Consider the following 15,543-nt stretch of genomic DNA (forward strand, 5'->3'; position numbering starts at 1 on the left):
CAGAGCAACCTAATCTTGATGGCCCTGCAAGGGTATGAACCTGCAAGGTGGCTACCACAGTCCCTTCCAGGCTAAACTGTTTGATAATTCTATGATCATTCCTTGGGTTTTGGTAATAAAGAAGAGAGATGCTCACCTTCAAGCTGATGTTTCTGAGTAGGTAACTTTGATTTTATTTAAAAAAAAAAAAAAAAAAAAAAAAAAGACAAAACAGAGCCAACAACAAAGAACAAATCAAAACACCACATTTCATTTCTGGATTATTATAGAAAATTCAACTGTATTTTCTAGACCAAATGAACACACTGCAATAAAAGGATGGAGCTTCTCCTAATATTTCAAACGACAGATTCTCTTTGTGACTAAACAGGCTTTGTTTTACTTATGATGCCTTCATGAAAGCCTGCCTGGTTACATAACATTTTAGTTAAAAGAAAAACCAAAACAAGAAAAACTTGCCAAGTTGACATATGTTTAGAAATTAAATTCTCCAAAAACAGTAACAAGAAGATTTCAAAAATGTTTTGAAGAAAATAAATATTCTAACAAGTCCTCCTTACATCCTCTTTTAATTAAAACTGGCCATTATTTTGGCAAAAACTAGTATAAACAACAAAAAATATCAGACTAAACAAATTTTGCTTTGTAATGTTGCTGTTGGGATCATCATGTCTAGGCAACTGTCATTTATATACCAACAGATGTTTCACTGTATAGGTATAAGCTAACACATCACTGGCAACAAATGGTTTCTAACCAATTTGAACCAGCAATGGAAATTTCACAGAGAAACAGAGAAATTTATCAAGTGATCGATGTTTACAGCCTCAGCCATTTATTTTGGTAGTTTAGATTTAATTTTTTCTTGCTTTACATGATATCCAGTGTACTAGGCTGGGCATCACTAACCTAGGTGTTGTAAGAAAAAAATACAATTAGAGATCCCATAAGGAGAGTCAAGTCATACCAAGCAATTACAGGGCAAAGCATAAAATAAACAATCCTCTGTATCAAAAGTAAGAGCTAGCCTAGACAGTCTGAACCTAATCCTTTGGTCAGGAAAGCAATTGTGAGACTCCTGTAATAATTCTTTGCATATTGAAAAAGTATCAGAGCATTACAGAGGAAAAACTCTGAAGCTCGTCACAATAGCTGTAGAGCTATTTAAACCTCTGTTAAGAGCTATGTGCTTTTAGAGAGTTTACAAACAAGTATTCAGGCAATTCCAAGTATCTGGTAAGTAAACAGGAGTGCTTACTAAGATGTATCCTTAATTAATGTGTTTATCTAAGAACTGTACTGATATAATTAATAACAGAAGAGGAGACCCACAATAGCTGCTGTCTATATGTAAATAAAAGTTTTGTTTTGAGACAAAAGCAGAGTACATTGCTCAATTCTGCAGCAGTTATACTAAACAAACAACACTTTGGGGTTTGGGCTCCCTATTCCCTTCCCATTTTTGTTGGGGTTGGGGGGGGTGTGTGTTTTTAATTTTTTAATTTTTTTTTTAATTAAAGACTGACTTGCTTTACAGCATACTCATATTATCCAAGCAGCACAGCACAGCATCCATTTTGAAACAGCTTCAGGTTGAATTAGATGAACTTAGAAAAAAAAACCCAAAAACAAAACCAGGAAAACACACACTATACCACAGCTACATTTCATTAAGTACGAGAGCAAGAATTTCTGCCTGGTGGGAAATTCTACTTTAAAACAAATCAGAAAGAAAATCTTCAAAGCCAGGTTCAACACCAGTTGACAGCACAGATTCAGGCAATCGCATCCCTTTTTGTGCCTCTCCTTTCTCTGTGAGCAAAACCAACGTGGTCAATGCTTATTTTGCCCTTCATTAGTGCTGTGAGAATGGGTATAAGAAAAATTCCAGTCACTAGGTATCACCACTGCATTATTCACAGCTCAAAACTGTTAGCTCCCATCATTTCATTTATCCATCCAAAATTAGAGATGGAGGTTAAAATGACTTAGTTTTTAAACAGTGACATTTTTACCCAACAATCTCGCCTTTTTTTAAACACCATCTAGTAAAGAATTTCAAAGGGCTCTGCTTCTTTAATGAGGCATTAAAATACAGTCATATGACAAAAAAGCAACTCTACTAAGTCTCTTAAACCCCTGGACTTACATTATCAGCTTTTATGTGCCTGTCAACACTCAACAGTAAGAAGCAATGGTTTGCTCTTTGCCTCAAATTTAAAAGCCAGCTAAACTTCCTCTCACATTCCTGCTGAGAGCTTTAACTCCTCGCAAACTGTCAAAGCTTTGACACTTCAGCAGCAGGTAAATCTACGACATGATGCAACAGCCAGGTGTAGTCTCAATCAGCCACTGGTCACTAATTTACCAGTGGCCATTTCATTCACCTCGAAAAGCAATAAACTAGAAATACTTCTCTCTCTCACACACACACACACACACACGTACCCATGCTGTTTTCCGATCAGCCCTTTTAAACAGATGCTAGCTCTGTTGAAGGACCAGGTACAGTTAACTTCCAACTTGAAAGAAACGAAACATTTAAAATTGTATTGATGTCAACATATGGCTAAAATGCAAAGGCATTTCCAACCCAGAAGCTAAAGTAAGTGCAGCATTTTTCAAGAAAAGTAAATGCAAAGTATTAAATACTGGAACTTCTTTACCCAGAACATTCTCTTAAATATCCACAGCCTGGATGTGGCATTCAGTGTAAAAGTTCACTGATGCAAAGCCCATTATTTGTTTTACAAAGGTGCCAAGCTAAGTGCACCTGTGGAAGAATAAGACTCAGATGATTTGCTTAGTAGAAAATGTGAAATTCACAGCTGGGAAGCCCTATATTCCATTTGGTGTAAGCTAAAATATTTATACCATTAACCTCAGTATACAGAAAAACAATGCCTGCACAGATAAGCCATACTGTTTCTTTACAACAATAAAATGAGATACAGACTTAAAATGGGATCCTTGAGATACTACACCTAACAGCAGTACAGTGAAAAACGATATTTTCCCTTTTCTTTCTTCTGTTCCTTTCATGCTGTAATTCCACAGTATACAAAACCCCTATTTAAGTCTCCTAACCTTGATAAGGACTTGATCCCACTCTCATTCAAGTAAATGGAAAAAGATCTCATAATTGACCTCTAAGATGCAGGACTGAGGCACTGAGTGTCCAAGTTACAGGATAGCATTGTAATAATTTATTTGTGAAAATATTAAGGGGGTGGGGTGGAAGTGTCAGAATTTGGGGAACAAAAGGTTTTTTTCTTACGATAGAAAGTAAAAACCAGCTTTGGCTAAAGGTCAACTGTTCCTGCTGAGAATGTGCAACACTGAGACAGTTCTCACATCCTCCTCACTCTAGACATTTGCTGGGTTGGTAGCCACAAGGTACTATATAGAAGTTACAAATGCATTTATGTTTTCAAAGTGGGAGAGGACAGAATTAAAAAAAACCTATCTGAGGTTCTGCCAATGTTGGCATGTCTCCTCTTTCAAATACCTTAAATACAGCCTGGCATAGGAGTTTCTCTCATCACTAGAAGGACTTCAATGGACTTCAAACGCCAAACAAATCCCTTGACTCACTACGTCAAACCCCAAGGGAAGCATGTGCCAGCAGGAAAAATAAGAACAAGAATGCCAAGAGTTAAAAAAGTTAAGTCAGACTGATTCAGCATTCAGATCAAACAACTACAGTTTCTCCTAGATTATTAACGAGTGCTCCAAGCAACCGGAGGCTCTGATGAAGACAAGAACCTGCACATCACAGGCATTCCAGGAACCCTGGTTTGTCTGCACTGGAACAAAACCTCTGCAGAATACGTGTGCACTGCTGATTTAAAAGCATGCCATCTCTCCTTGCCTCTGTTCATACACATGCACAAGACTGTTAGGCACAAGATACTTCCTTCATCGAGGTTATGATCAGCAGAACTTTTTCCTGAAATTCTTTCAAATCTTTTAGCATCCATAGTAATTTTTACAAAAATGTTCTAACAAGCAGTATCGCACAAAAAAAGCACATCTTTCACAAACTCAACAGACAACCAAAACAATGAAAAAACAAAACAGACACAAGAAGAGACAGCAAGTCTTCTCACCAGCCGCAACTTCAAATACAGATTTTTGGAGATAGTAAAAGGAATATAATGATGTGCTTCAAGCAACGATAACAGGATCTTGTCAGTTCAAATGGAAAGGGAAGGGCTTTTTTAACAGAGTATAAAACATGTGTGGGGAACACTAGCAAAAAACAAAAGACATGTGAACCATGCATTTTGGAAAGACAAAGTCAATGTCATCCAACTTTCCTTTTACTTAAAAGTGTTTAACAACCAATTAATAAAAATTGAGACATATGGATAATTGTGTCCAAATGTAGAAGATTAGAAATAGCAGTTTTATCCAGCATAGGTACTGAGGGCAAAAAAATCCCCCATGCTTTTTGAAGTGCAAGCTCCATGTCTCGAGTTACTCAAAACTGCTAATTTCTGAATCCTTCTTTTAGACAGAATGGCCCTTATCATTAGGCAGATGGCAGACAGTCCTGCACATATCAAAAGCTAAACACTCCCCGTAATCAAGTTTTAAACTGGCCTGAGCATTTCTCATGTTGTCAGTGTAAACATCACACCTCCAACGCAAAGCTGAATTTTTGGGGGGAGCCAGGTAATAATGGATTTATTACTGTAAAACCTCACAGAAGAAAGTTTTAAGCCTTAAAAGGAAGGCAGCTTGAAATATAGCCAATTTAAACAAAAAATAATTCACGGTAATTTCAGACTGAACATTCACCCAAGTCTTCTGGCAACTTTCTTGCGGTTTTACAATCATTTCCTATAGTCACCTTTCACTGCTGTTCTGAAGACCTGCACAAGCACACTGGGGAAGAGAAAAAGAGAAGTGACCAGTTTCCCTGAGAAAACCACCAAGATGACCACGACCTTGAATTCATATTGTACACGTGTAAATGAGTTAAACTCAGCCAGAAAGTTGCTTGGCACTAGTGTAGTTCCACTACCAATCACAGTGTTTCCTGCAGTAACAGAAGGTGAAATAGTTTGCCATAAGCAGGGGGGTTTACATTAACAGTGTACATTTAACAACAGTCTTACCAAAAGTAACTTCTCCTTTGCCAGTCTTGTCAAACAGCTGAAAGGCTACTATGAACAATGCATCTGGAGCACACAGGACTGATTCAAATGCCACAAACTCTTGAAACGATATCAACCTAAGGGATGAAGGAGAAAGCAGGAGCTATGAAACCACTTGCTTGCAGAAAACTGAAACACAATATAACATAGATTACATAAAAGAAATAAGATCACAACCAAAATGTGTATAAAATGTTATCTACAGGGATTAAAATTTATCCTGAAATGCCCTATCACCAGTGCTGTCAGGAGGCCTTTATATTGCAAGATGGAAATTACTTTGTTGAACAAGGAATTATTCCTCTCAGCAAGTCACAACAGAACACAAAACAAGCAAAGCACTCAGCGTGGCTACTCACCTCAGCTTTAATGTCTAACTGAACTGCCCTCTGGGGGAGCCTACCTCCCTCCTCTGGCAAGACAGAGAGCCAATAAAGATATGAGTAACTTCCTTCAAGACTCAGTACTTAAGGCTTCTGGAAAGCAAATCCACTCAAGGCCTGTATGCTGCCACTCACTTCTGAAGGAACCGATCAGAATGTGTTATCTGTTTGCTACCAACTTATTAGTCATCCATCGCAGCCCTCCAGTCCTGCGTGTTGAGTCACAAATTTCAAGCAGTAGTCTGCACGTTCTTCCTCAACCCAAGAGCAGTTTATTCAAATTCATCATTACAGCCAGGTTCCCAATACACCAGCGCAGTAGCAGAGCAAAGATAAAAGCAGAGGTGCCCTTCCTTAAGTTCATTAATAAGCAGAAATACGTAATTAGACAACTTGGCACTGTTTCCAGCTGCAGATTTGATACAGCAAACACCTTGAGCAGTTCTCATTTCTCTCGGTCACACCCAAGAGTTCAAATAGAGATCAAACTCATATTCATAAAGAGGCAAAGGCCAACCATTCTTCTGGTTCGCTACTTTAATGTCTAGGCAGTGTAGTTTAAAATCACCTTCAAATGTGTGGCTGCAGGGCCTACTTGCAGTCTGGGAGATTTAAGATTTGCCCTCTCTCCAGGCTGCTTTACGTCAGTGTAGCAAGAGTGTAGCTTTAATGGGTTCACATGGCAGTAGCTGAGAACAAAGATTTATTTCTGAGAAGCACAAAATTCAGCATAACAAATGTCAAGAAACACACACAAAACCATTTTTTTTTAATTAGAAACTAACTGTATCCTTAGAACTTTGACTTAAAATGGCACTGCAGCCAATTCAATGAAAACTTCCACTCTCTACGCAGCAACAGCAAAGCATAGTGTGTTTAAGTAGGTTGGAAAGGATGTTCATTCCATCAAGGTATGATGACCAATGACTATATATAGCAATTTCCAGTCACCCTGTCTTAAGGGAATGAATTTCAAGTCACAATGAAGTGCACTTGCTGCCCATCAGCAGCCAAACATCCACAGGACAACAGAAGCTGATTTCCATGAAGAACATGAAAACATGAGAAGATAAACTAAAGAGGACATTAAAAAAAAAAGCATGACAGAGAGGGCCAAAAAGCTCTTCTACTTTACCGCCTCAACATATATGCACTAAATAAAAGTAAAAGAACGCATAAGTAGAGTCAGAAATAGTCTAACAAATAATTAGCTCTGGGAACTTGCCACCATAGGTTATTATGTAGTGTGAGAAATAAATAAAAAGAAACCTCCTCAGGTATTCTTAATATTAAACTCACAATTGATGATGCCAGTAAACATATAAGCATGCCTCAAGCTTTACTGGCAGAGAAGCCAATGAATTGCTACATATGCACGTTAGCACATGGGGGCCATCGAGTCATTTATTTTAAACTCCTTGGGAGCTCTCAGTACTCCCTACTGTTAGATGCAGAATACAGAGATACCGAGTCTTTAAATGGAAGAAAACATTCCTCTCTCCTAAGCCAAAATATTTTTTTTAAATGCAGCATCTTCTTCAATTTCAAACCAATGTATCACAATAAATATGCATAAATGCAAAACCATGTGATTTACAGGTTAAAAATGCTCACTATTACGGCTTACATGCCTGACAACTTCCACAGCAGCAAACAGATACAATGCACTGGTTCTTATGTCCCAAAGATTCTAAACCCCACACACAGAAAGAATGAAACAGATAGCAGGCGACAAGACTCTAGAATAGGATTCTTTATAATTAAAGATGTAAAATATCTGCCAACACCATTTTGGTAAAACCACTTTTTGTCTGAAACAACAACCAGCATATCCCAACACAGCGCTGAGAGCACAGAAAAGAAATACATTACCTATCCCAGCACCACACTAAGAACATATTCTATGTTATTAGGACTAGATTTCATTAAAACTCCATGTATTAACACTGTTACAGGATTTTATACTGATAGAAGCATTCTTTGCCAGTATTTGCAAGTAATAACCCCCCCTAATAAGTCAGTAAGCGATGCTTAAAATAATCCCATACCCATTTTTAAAAACAATTATTCATAGTACTAGGAAGATTAAAAACGTACAAATTGTGTGGTTCTAGCCAGACTGGTAAAGAAGAGACATTAATATCTGCTGTGCCAGCTGAATTCAAATTAACCCAATTTTTACATGTTAATTAAACCAGCTATTTTCTTCTTATTGTATTTTTGCTCCCTAAGTAGACTAGCCTGCTAGTGATTCCCAACAGATCTATTCTAACAACGACGTATTCATTTACTCCTATTATGACCATACAATACAGTAACTGAGCAGTAATTTTTCACAGTCAATTACACGTGTGATTCTTAATGCTTAAAGATGCTGAAATAATGTGTACCACATAGCCATATGCTCACTTCTCTATACTGCACAAGGGTAGTTGCCTGGGTAACACATTTTCTCTCCAGTTTAGCATCACCCTTTTGGGTTTAGCATAACCCTTCACTGAATATCATTAGGTGTCATTAAACAGCACATACTAACATGGACTTCAATATACTACTTAAAGAGTTATTTCATCTACCTAAACAAGTGTTCATTTATGTTACAAAAGCAGAGAAAAGCCTAGTGATTTTAACAGTGCAAAGAGAAGAACCTGAAATGTTTACAGAATTTTACTTCAGTCTTGAAGATATCCTACCCAACCAGTCAAAGTCTTCCTTCACCTTCACATCAGCATTACCAGTGCCAATATTGCACAATTTATTTGGGAAGGCTGAAATTCTTGATATTTTCAAAACATCCACAGACAAGAGCTAGAGTCCAAATACAACAACTGGGTATGGTGCAGCAGAACCACTATTTACTGCTCTCCCCTTTCTTCCATGCTGCTTCTTTTGGTGCTCACACCCACGGTATCTGGGCATAGCATAGACACGATGCATTCTGAACCACAGAAAGTGCACATGTAGCCATGCAAAATAAAAAAGCCATTACCCACTGTAATAATACAAAAGCAATGATGAAGAGGCTTCCTCAGAAATCAATGCATATGTTTTTACTGTATCAGCAATTTAAACATGGTAACATAATGGGACACAAATTGAACCTACATCTATTATTTTTACGCTGCAACCTAGGTAAACTAAGTATAGTGTAAATTGGTGCATTAGAGGATAAATTTATATCCAATAATAATGGAAAATGCTGGCATTTCCAAGTGTTATTTTTGAATAGTTTGTCCTTTCTAAAAATAAAGCATACAGTATTTCTCAGTAAAGTGTTAGTTACAACAGTCCAAACAGAGATGTGCAGTAAATATTTATTTTGTTAGACAGATGTTTAAAAGTACAACAAAAGACTGAAACACAGTATGTTACAGTAGACAGGATGGAAAATGCCTGGCCTGTTGCTGATAGGTCTTGAGAAAGCCACTGTATTTTGGGGGAGTTTCTGATCCAGCTGACGCCAAAAGAAGCATTTTTTTGGAACTAAAATTAGCAATGAGAAGCTTAACGCCAGGAACCAGCTCTTAAGCCCATTTCATACAAAATACAGCCACACAATACAATTCTTCAAAAAAATCTGTGTTCTTACCAGTTGACCACTTTGAAAGGCTTCTCTGGCCACTGGCAAGAAAAGCATTTCCTTTTCTTAAAGGAAAACTTTAAAAGATGCCTCCGGAAGAGGACAGAAGGAAAGCCTACCTCCAAATAACCCTATGCCCTGACTTAACATGGAGGCAAAACTTGCTCCTATAGCAACAGATACTCACTGAAGGACAAAGTCACACCAACAGCAGGTTCGGTAAATACCTTCAAATTCTTAATCTCTGGCAATGCAGGAATTGTGCTAGACCTACACAAGAGATCTCATCCACAGCAACCACAGCGAGATTGTACGTAAGAGCTACTGTTCTTTATACTTCACACTCGGGGCTTCTTCAGCTCTGGGGTAAGCAACTCTTTGCCCATTTATTTGCTCTGCTCATGAATCAGAAGCTCTTCTGCTGTCTGTCTTTTGCTCACATGACTTACTTATTTTAGTATTTCTCACTGATTACACTTGGTACCTATACCTAACTTCTCACCAAAATCAGAAGGAATTAAAAAGCATTTTAAGAAGTGCTAGGAACAACCCTGGTGATTCTGGGCTCAGACCCTTTTAGTGAAGGGTGGTCATGCTCACCAGTTATGAAGAACAGATGCTTCTTCAGAGGAAAACGGGGATCCAAGGCAGTAGATAAATGCTTCTAGAGGTATCCTAGCAGTATTTTCAGAACTGCACTACTTCAAGCTACTAACACTATAACAAAATTAACTTGTCACTGCTCTTGCAAGCTACCTTCTATTTTATACCAGAAATAAAGCTGAATTACTGAACAGACTCTTATGACCTTAAATACGTTTGAGTGTCTAAACACTGACCAGACTATTAAAAAAGATCACTAACAAAAGCAGTTTTGTACTAGGAGCTCTGGACTGCCAAGTTGGAAATAATTCAATACGAGAAGAGCAGCTGGTCCTACTGCCGTCCCTAGGAGATGTCATTCCAGGAACCAAAAGTGATTGATCCTTGCTTCAGGTGATCACTTTGTGAATTACTTTATGCCCCATTAGAACAAGGTACAAATGCCTGGCCACATGGCAAAAAGTGCTACAATGCCAGGTTAGAGAGAGATGGATGCTAATCACTTTCTGAACCTTCTCCATTCTTTCACGTATTAGTATAGCAGCTAAACAAGAAGACAGCCTTAATACCAGAAGAGACTCTCCGAAGACACATTAGAAACATGCAGTCCTCTGTCACTGCACAGTCTGGACTGCAGAAACAGTCCTTACCCATGGCAGAAAGCAGCAATTAGAAGCCTCAATACTACACCGCAAAATTCCTACAAGATCATGCCAAGTTACGAAATCCCAACTTGTCAACAAGTTCACATAGGCTACAGTTTTACACTTTGCTCTTCCTGACACCAGCTTCTGCTTGTGAGGGAGAGATCCAAATCACAAGGTATGGATTATACTCTCAATCTTCTTATTACAAAATGGATTTGAAGCCATGTAATTTGGAAAATGCTGTTTTTACAGGCGTCAAACCAAGGCAAGTAATCTGAGAAATGTTTAACATTTTCAGTCCAATGCTAGCTGAAGCCACCACTTTCTTACTGCCATCATGCCAATGTGAGCAATGTAATCTTTTACAGAATTCTTTTACCAGGGGTAACAATCATCACATTAACTCATATGCAAGGTTTAAAGTGCCCAGCTGCCAGATACATAAGGATGGCTGAGCAGAAAAGACAGCACAGAAACTACTGCAAAAGTTCTCGCTTATGCATGTATCTGTTCCATAGGAAGCCTGCATTCTCTAGTCATGCCTTATTTATCTCACATTTTGCTCTCTCCAGCCACTGATATGAGTCATGCCTGAGGTTTTCTAGTTTCTAGAAATGCCACAACTACAGACCTTAAGTCCATAGCTAATTATTCTAAAGTTTCTCTAAAGATACTTTAAAGGCAGGGTTCCAAAAATGCATTCATATAGGTGAAGAGACAGCTTGCCTGGGCAAGTACCAAAAGCAAAAGCTAGGATTTCATTAAAGAAAGGGGGAGGAAGATGGAGGGGTAGCTAATCTTGCCTATTGGCAAAGTCAGCCTTTCAAATGCAAACCATGTGCAACCAACTTCACTGCTGTCTTCCCAAGCTTGCAAAGTGGCTCCCTAAATACCTTAGTTACTCCTCCTCCCTCTTAAGGGAAAATACAGTGGCAAAAACCTTTAACAGTGCTAAGACAAAATAAAGCAGGGGCACTTTTTCCTACAACCTCTTCCTACACCACCTAAACTTAATTTGGATTGCTATTTGAATGTGTTTTTGACAGATACTTAAAGTAAACAGAGACAGAAAGACTCATGGAAGTAAAGAAGAGCAGGAGTTAGGGGAGCCAGCCAACAAACATATAAAAGGTTCAATGAATTAAAAATACACAGTAGACAGAAAATGGTTTGCTCAGCTAAATGGTACATGCAGTCCAAAATATTGTTTCTACTCTTTCCACTTAAAAGATACAGTATTCCTTCATGTATCTGCAGGCAAAAAAAAAAAAAACCAAAAACCAACAACAAAAAGCAAAACACCACAAAAACAAAACCCTACCACCCTTCAAGGGACCAGACTGTTTTAGAAGAATGGTTTTGTATTTTTTAAACAAACAGAAAAAGAAGAGAAAAAAAAAAACCAACACAAAAACCACTTACCCATCTTTTGTCTGATCCACCACACCTGCAAGGAGCTGTACAGTGCTTGCATTAGGCAAACCATCTCCAATTATCTTCAGGTACCGTGTGACAAAGTCATTAGGAGACATGAAGAATTCGCCATTCTTCTCCACACTTGCATACTGCCAAATGAATACAATATTCAGTGCCTCAGACACATCCTTCTCCGGGCATTTATTACCACCACCCATAGTTTCCTACCACGAGCAGGCTCCGAAGAATCTACAGCCTACAAGGCTACAACATAAACAGGGAAGAGTTAAGTAGGGGCTACTCAAGTAGCTGAAGGCTTTGCTTCCCAGCCAGAAAAGTGGCAGATACATGATTTTTTGTTTATCATGTCAACGTTTCTCCATGGTAGTCTAGAAATGCTCCAGTACCAAATGTTTTCTTGAAGTACACACATTTGCCAACATGGATGTGGCACCTCAGGCCCACTGAAATTCTGACAGCAACGGGATACTCCAGCATATCTTATTTAAATGAAATGACTCCTTTGTGTAGCCATTCTACTTCGGAATAATAAGGCAGATTTACACCCACAACATGACATTGCAGTACTAGTGGAGTAAATGATCCCGTAGGACTGTCCACCTGGGGGTGCTATTTTGGAGGAACTCCACACCACCTTCAGCCACTGCTGGTCCCTAAGTAAAGACCGTACAGATACTCCTTGGTTGAACTGCTGAAAGGAGGCCAAAGAACGGCATTTGCAGAAAAATGTAAGAGAGAACAAAAACTTCGACAATTCAGCACACTGAAGAAACAAGAAAAGAGGTCTGACACCTCACCAAACGCTGCTGGCATACATTACTCCCACTTAATACCATAGTTACTGGCATATTACTCCAGAAAACAGCTATTGACAGACCCAAGCTTATTCACTCCCAAGGGAAGCCTCCAGTAACATGTTGCATATCAAGGAAAACGAATATTAAAGTATTTTTAAGATAATACATAAACAAATAAAATTGCCTTTGTTTCCACCCTTACCCTGATTCCTCAGTCACCCCTCAAAATTTAAAGCCTTCATTTTCTGTAGAAGGGTAAAACTGAAATTGACCCTAAAAATGTTTTTTAAGGGAAGAACACAAGGACAATAATTAAGAAGAAAAGAAATCCCAGGCAACATTTGCAAAACCACGTGTTTGCTCTAAGGGAAACAGGTTTGTCTTGAGATAACAAATGTGCATGGAGAACAGGAAAGCAACTGTTAATTTCTCTTTTTTTTAAAAAGGCAAGGTAGAATGATAAACCATTGTTGCAGCTCCCCACAGAGCATTATCCACAGTAAAGTAATAAATAAATTAGATGCTTATTGCTATTTTGTAGTGTACTTCAAAGACACGTGTTTTGGTTTACATTGCTATGGCTCTGCTAAGGGAAGGAAACTGCCAGTTTTCATTTCATAGAGCCACACTGGTGCCTGCAGAGTACCGTTATACCTGCTGTAGGCATGTACCTCTCAGAGGGATGCCAAAGTCTAACACTAAGTAGATTATTTTCTTCTAGTGCTATATAAATACAGTCTTCAGATACAGCAATATCTTCAAGAAACAAGGCTTCAGAGAAGCAAGACCAAACAAAAAATAACTTGCTTTGGCATCTATATATTGGTTAGCATTTAAGGATTCCTGTTTCAATAGGCAACGTTCATAATGCAAGCTTTCTAGCTGATACACTGCAAGGAATTGTGAATTGTATACTTTTATAAGAACTAGCAGATCAATTGATTTCAATGTAATCATTTGCAGGGAGACAGAACCTTTCAGAATCCCAGCCTCAGAAACTTTTTAACACAGCTGCTATTGAGAAACAAATCAAATAAGTCAGACAGCCTATGCTCCTGTATTTCTTTTTTTTTCATTCAGGCTAACCCCCTGCTAGGGCACTCAATAACAGAAAACAGTACAAGGTTTCAGTGTCCCCCTGTTTCTTGTCATTGTGATTTACTCAAGTGTATTTGAAATCCAATCACGTACTCTATACTACATATAGAAAATGACCTTGGAAAATGTCAGCTTGATCACTTCGACTAAAATCTAATCTCTTAGGGGTTATGGTAGAAGACTTAGAAAAAGTAGAGTTACTCTTGGAAATTATCATAACAAAAAGAGAAAAACATCAATTCTATTGGTTTTGGAGGAGAGACATTTAAAAAAATGGTTCTTCACAATTGTATTTTTCCCCACTTTGGCAATTATACCCACAGAGAATTTGATATTATACAATAGTACTTAATGGCTTTTTGGTAACTTATTTACATACATTTTAGATAGTCAAGTATTAACCAGTTCAACCCCATTTTAAATAAGATTTGCAAACATTATATTGGGGGGTTGATGTATTAAATATACTAAAAGTTGACTGTAATCAACTACTTCAGCTGGTAGCTTCACATTTATTTCTACACAGTGGGTACCACTCCTACCAGGCAACCATATTTTTTAATTCTTAATTGAAGCAGAATGAATGGCTGTCAAGTAACTTTACAAGTGAAGATCCCACAACCTGCAAAAGCAACTGTATTGGCCTCATCACTTACAACTGTCTGAGGCAGCTTAATTAACACCCCGGCTATCATTTACCTGTAGGGCACAAAACAACATACCACATTCACTCATCCTTTCTCCTCCTCAGCACTAAGCAGCACAACAAATTCTGTATTGCACTGAATATTTACCTCATATTTCATTACTCCACTTTACTGAGAGCCCTTCTTTTCAGTGGAAGGGAAAGCAGAAAAGGGAAAAAAATAAACTGGAGCTGGTATTTCGTGTGCTTAACCACGACCCACTCAATCCACCAAAACTGAAAGCTGAGGGAGCTACCATCTTCAGAAACACAAAACAGGTGAATACTCACAGGCAGATAGGAAACAAATTTTGCCACTATTCTCAGCAAACCAACCAACTCCCCCCACACACACACAACTGAGCATCACCTCCTACTGCAGAAGGGACCAGGCTTCTCTCCGCTATGTTTATTCCCTTCCTCAATGCTACCACCTTCTTGGGTCAATGGTCTACTCCCCATCTGCCTTTTCTGCTACCTTGCTCCTGCTCTTATAGCATTTACCCCTGAAAATCACATTATCCCATCTTTTTTCAAGAGCCTTTTTGCTCTCCTGACAGATACATGTTCCAGGACTTAATAAGTTAAATTCTGGCTTTCTCAACTGAAAATCTGATTTCAGAGCTATAAATACTGACAGTATATGATAAAACTATAAATACTGGCAACATACATAGTGACACCTACACATGTTGTTAATAATAGCTCACTAGGGACAATGGAAAACATGCCAAGAAGTGCACAGAGCGCGAGGCATGATGCTGGAGAGAGGGAACTAGGAAAGGTATGAGCTCTCTTAGGCACTCAACACCTTCATAAAAATAATTTGGATACAACAGCTCCCTGTAGCACTGTGGCACCTACCTCGTATATATATTCTCCAGACCCACTAATTTCTGTACTCTTTTTTTCCACACCAGATTACCAAACTAATACAGAAACTGTACTAATAAATCTTAGGAAGGTTAGGAATAGTTATTTAAATTTATGAAATGGGTCAAAGAAAGCCAATTTCCAGCAAAACACTAAAGCACACTTCTCTCAAGTATAGAAGCAAGTACACAAGTCATTTCTTTATTTGCATACTTCTACAGCAGGCCAGCACAGAAGGAATTTTAGTTAAATAATAAATACAGCCACCCCTTCAGAAG

The 15,543-nt window shown here is 38.3% G+C and overlaps 1 protein-coding gene across 3 annotated transcripts in view; it reads right to left on the bottom strand.

Annotated features, from left to right (window-relative positions):
• SLC25A13 (solute carrier family 25 member 13) overlaps positions 1-15,543 on the bottom strand; it is a 101,492-nt gene that overhangs the window by 61,509 nt on the left and 24,440 nt on the right. For all 3 annotated transcript variants that reach the window (XM_037383658.1, XM_037383656.1, XM_037383655.1), the window contains 2 exons: positions 11,798-11,940; positions 5,124-5,239 (listed from right to left, as the gene is read on the bottom strand). In XM_037383658.1, coding sequence (XP_037239555.1) covers positions 5,124-5,239; positions 11,798-11,940 — 259 coding nt within the window. The remainder of the gene's footprint in view (positions 1-5,123; positions 5,240-11,797; positions 11,941-15,543) is intronic.

The sequence above is a fragment of the Falco rusticolus genome, chromosome 4 (assembly GCF_015220075.1).
Source record: "Falco rusticolus isolate bFalRus1 chromosome 4, bFalRus1.pri, whole genome shotgun sequence".
NCBI classification, from domain to species: domain Eukaryota; kingdom Metazoa; phylum Chordata; class Aves; order Falconiformes; family Falconidae; genus Falco; species Falco rusticolus.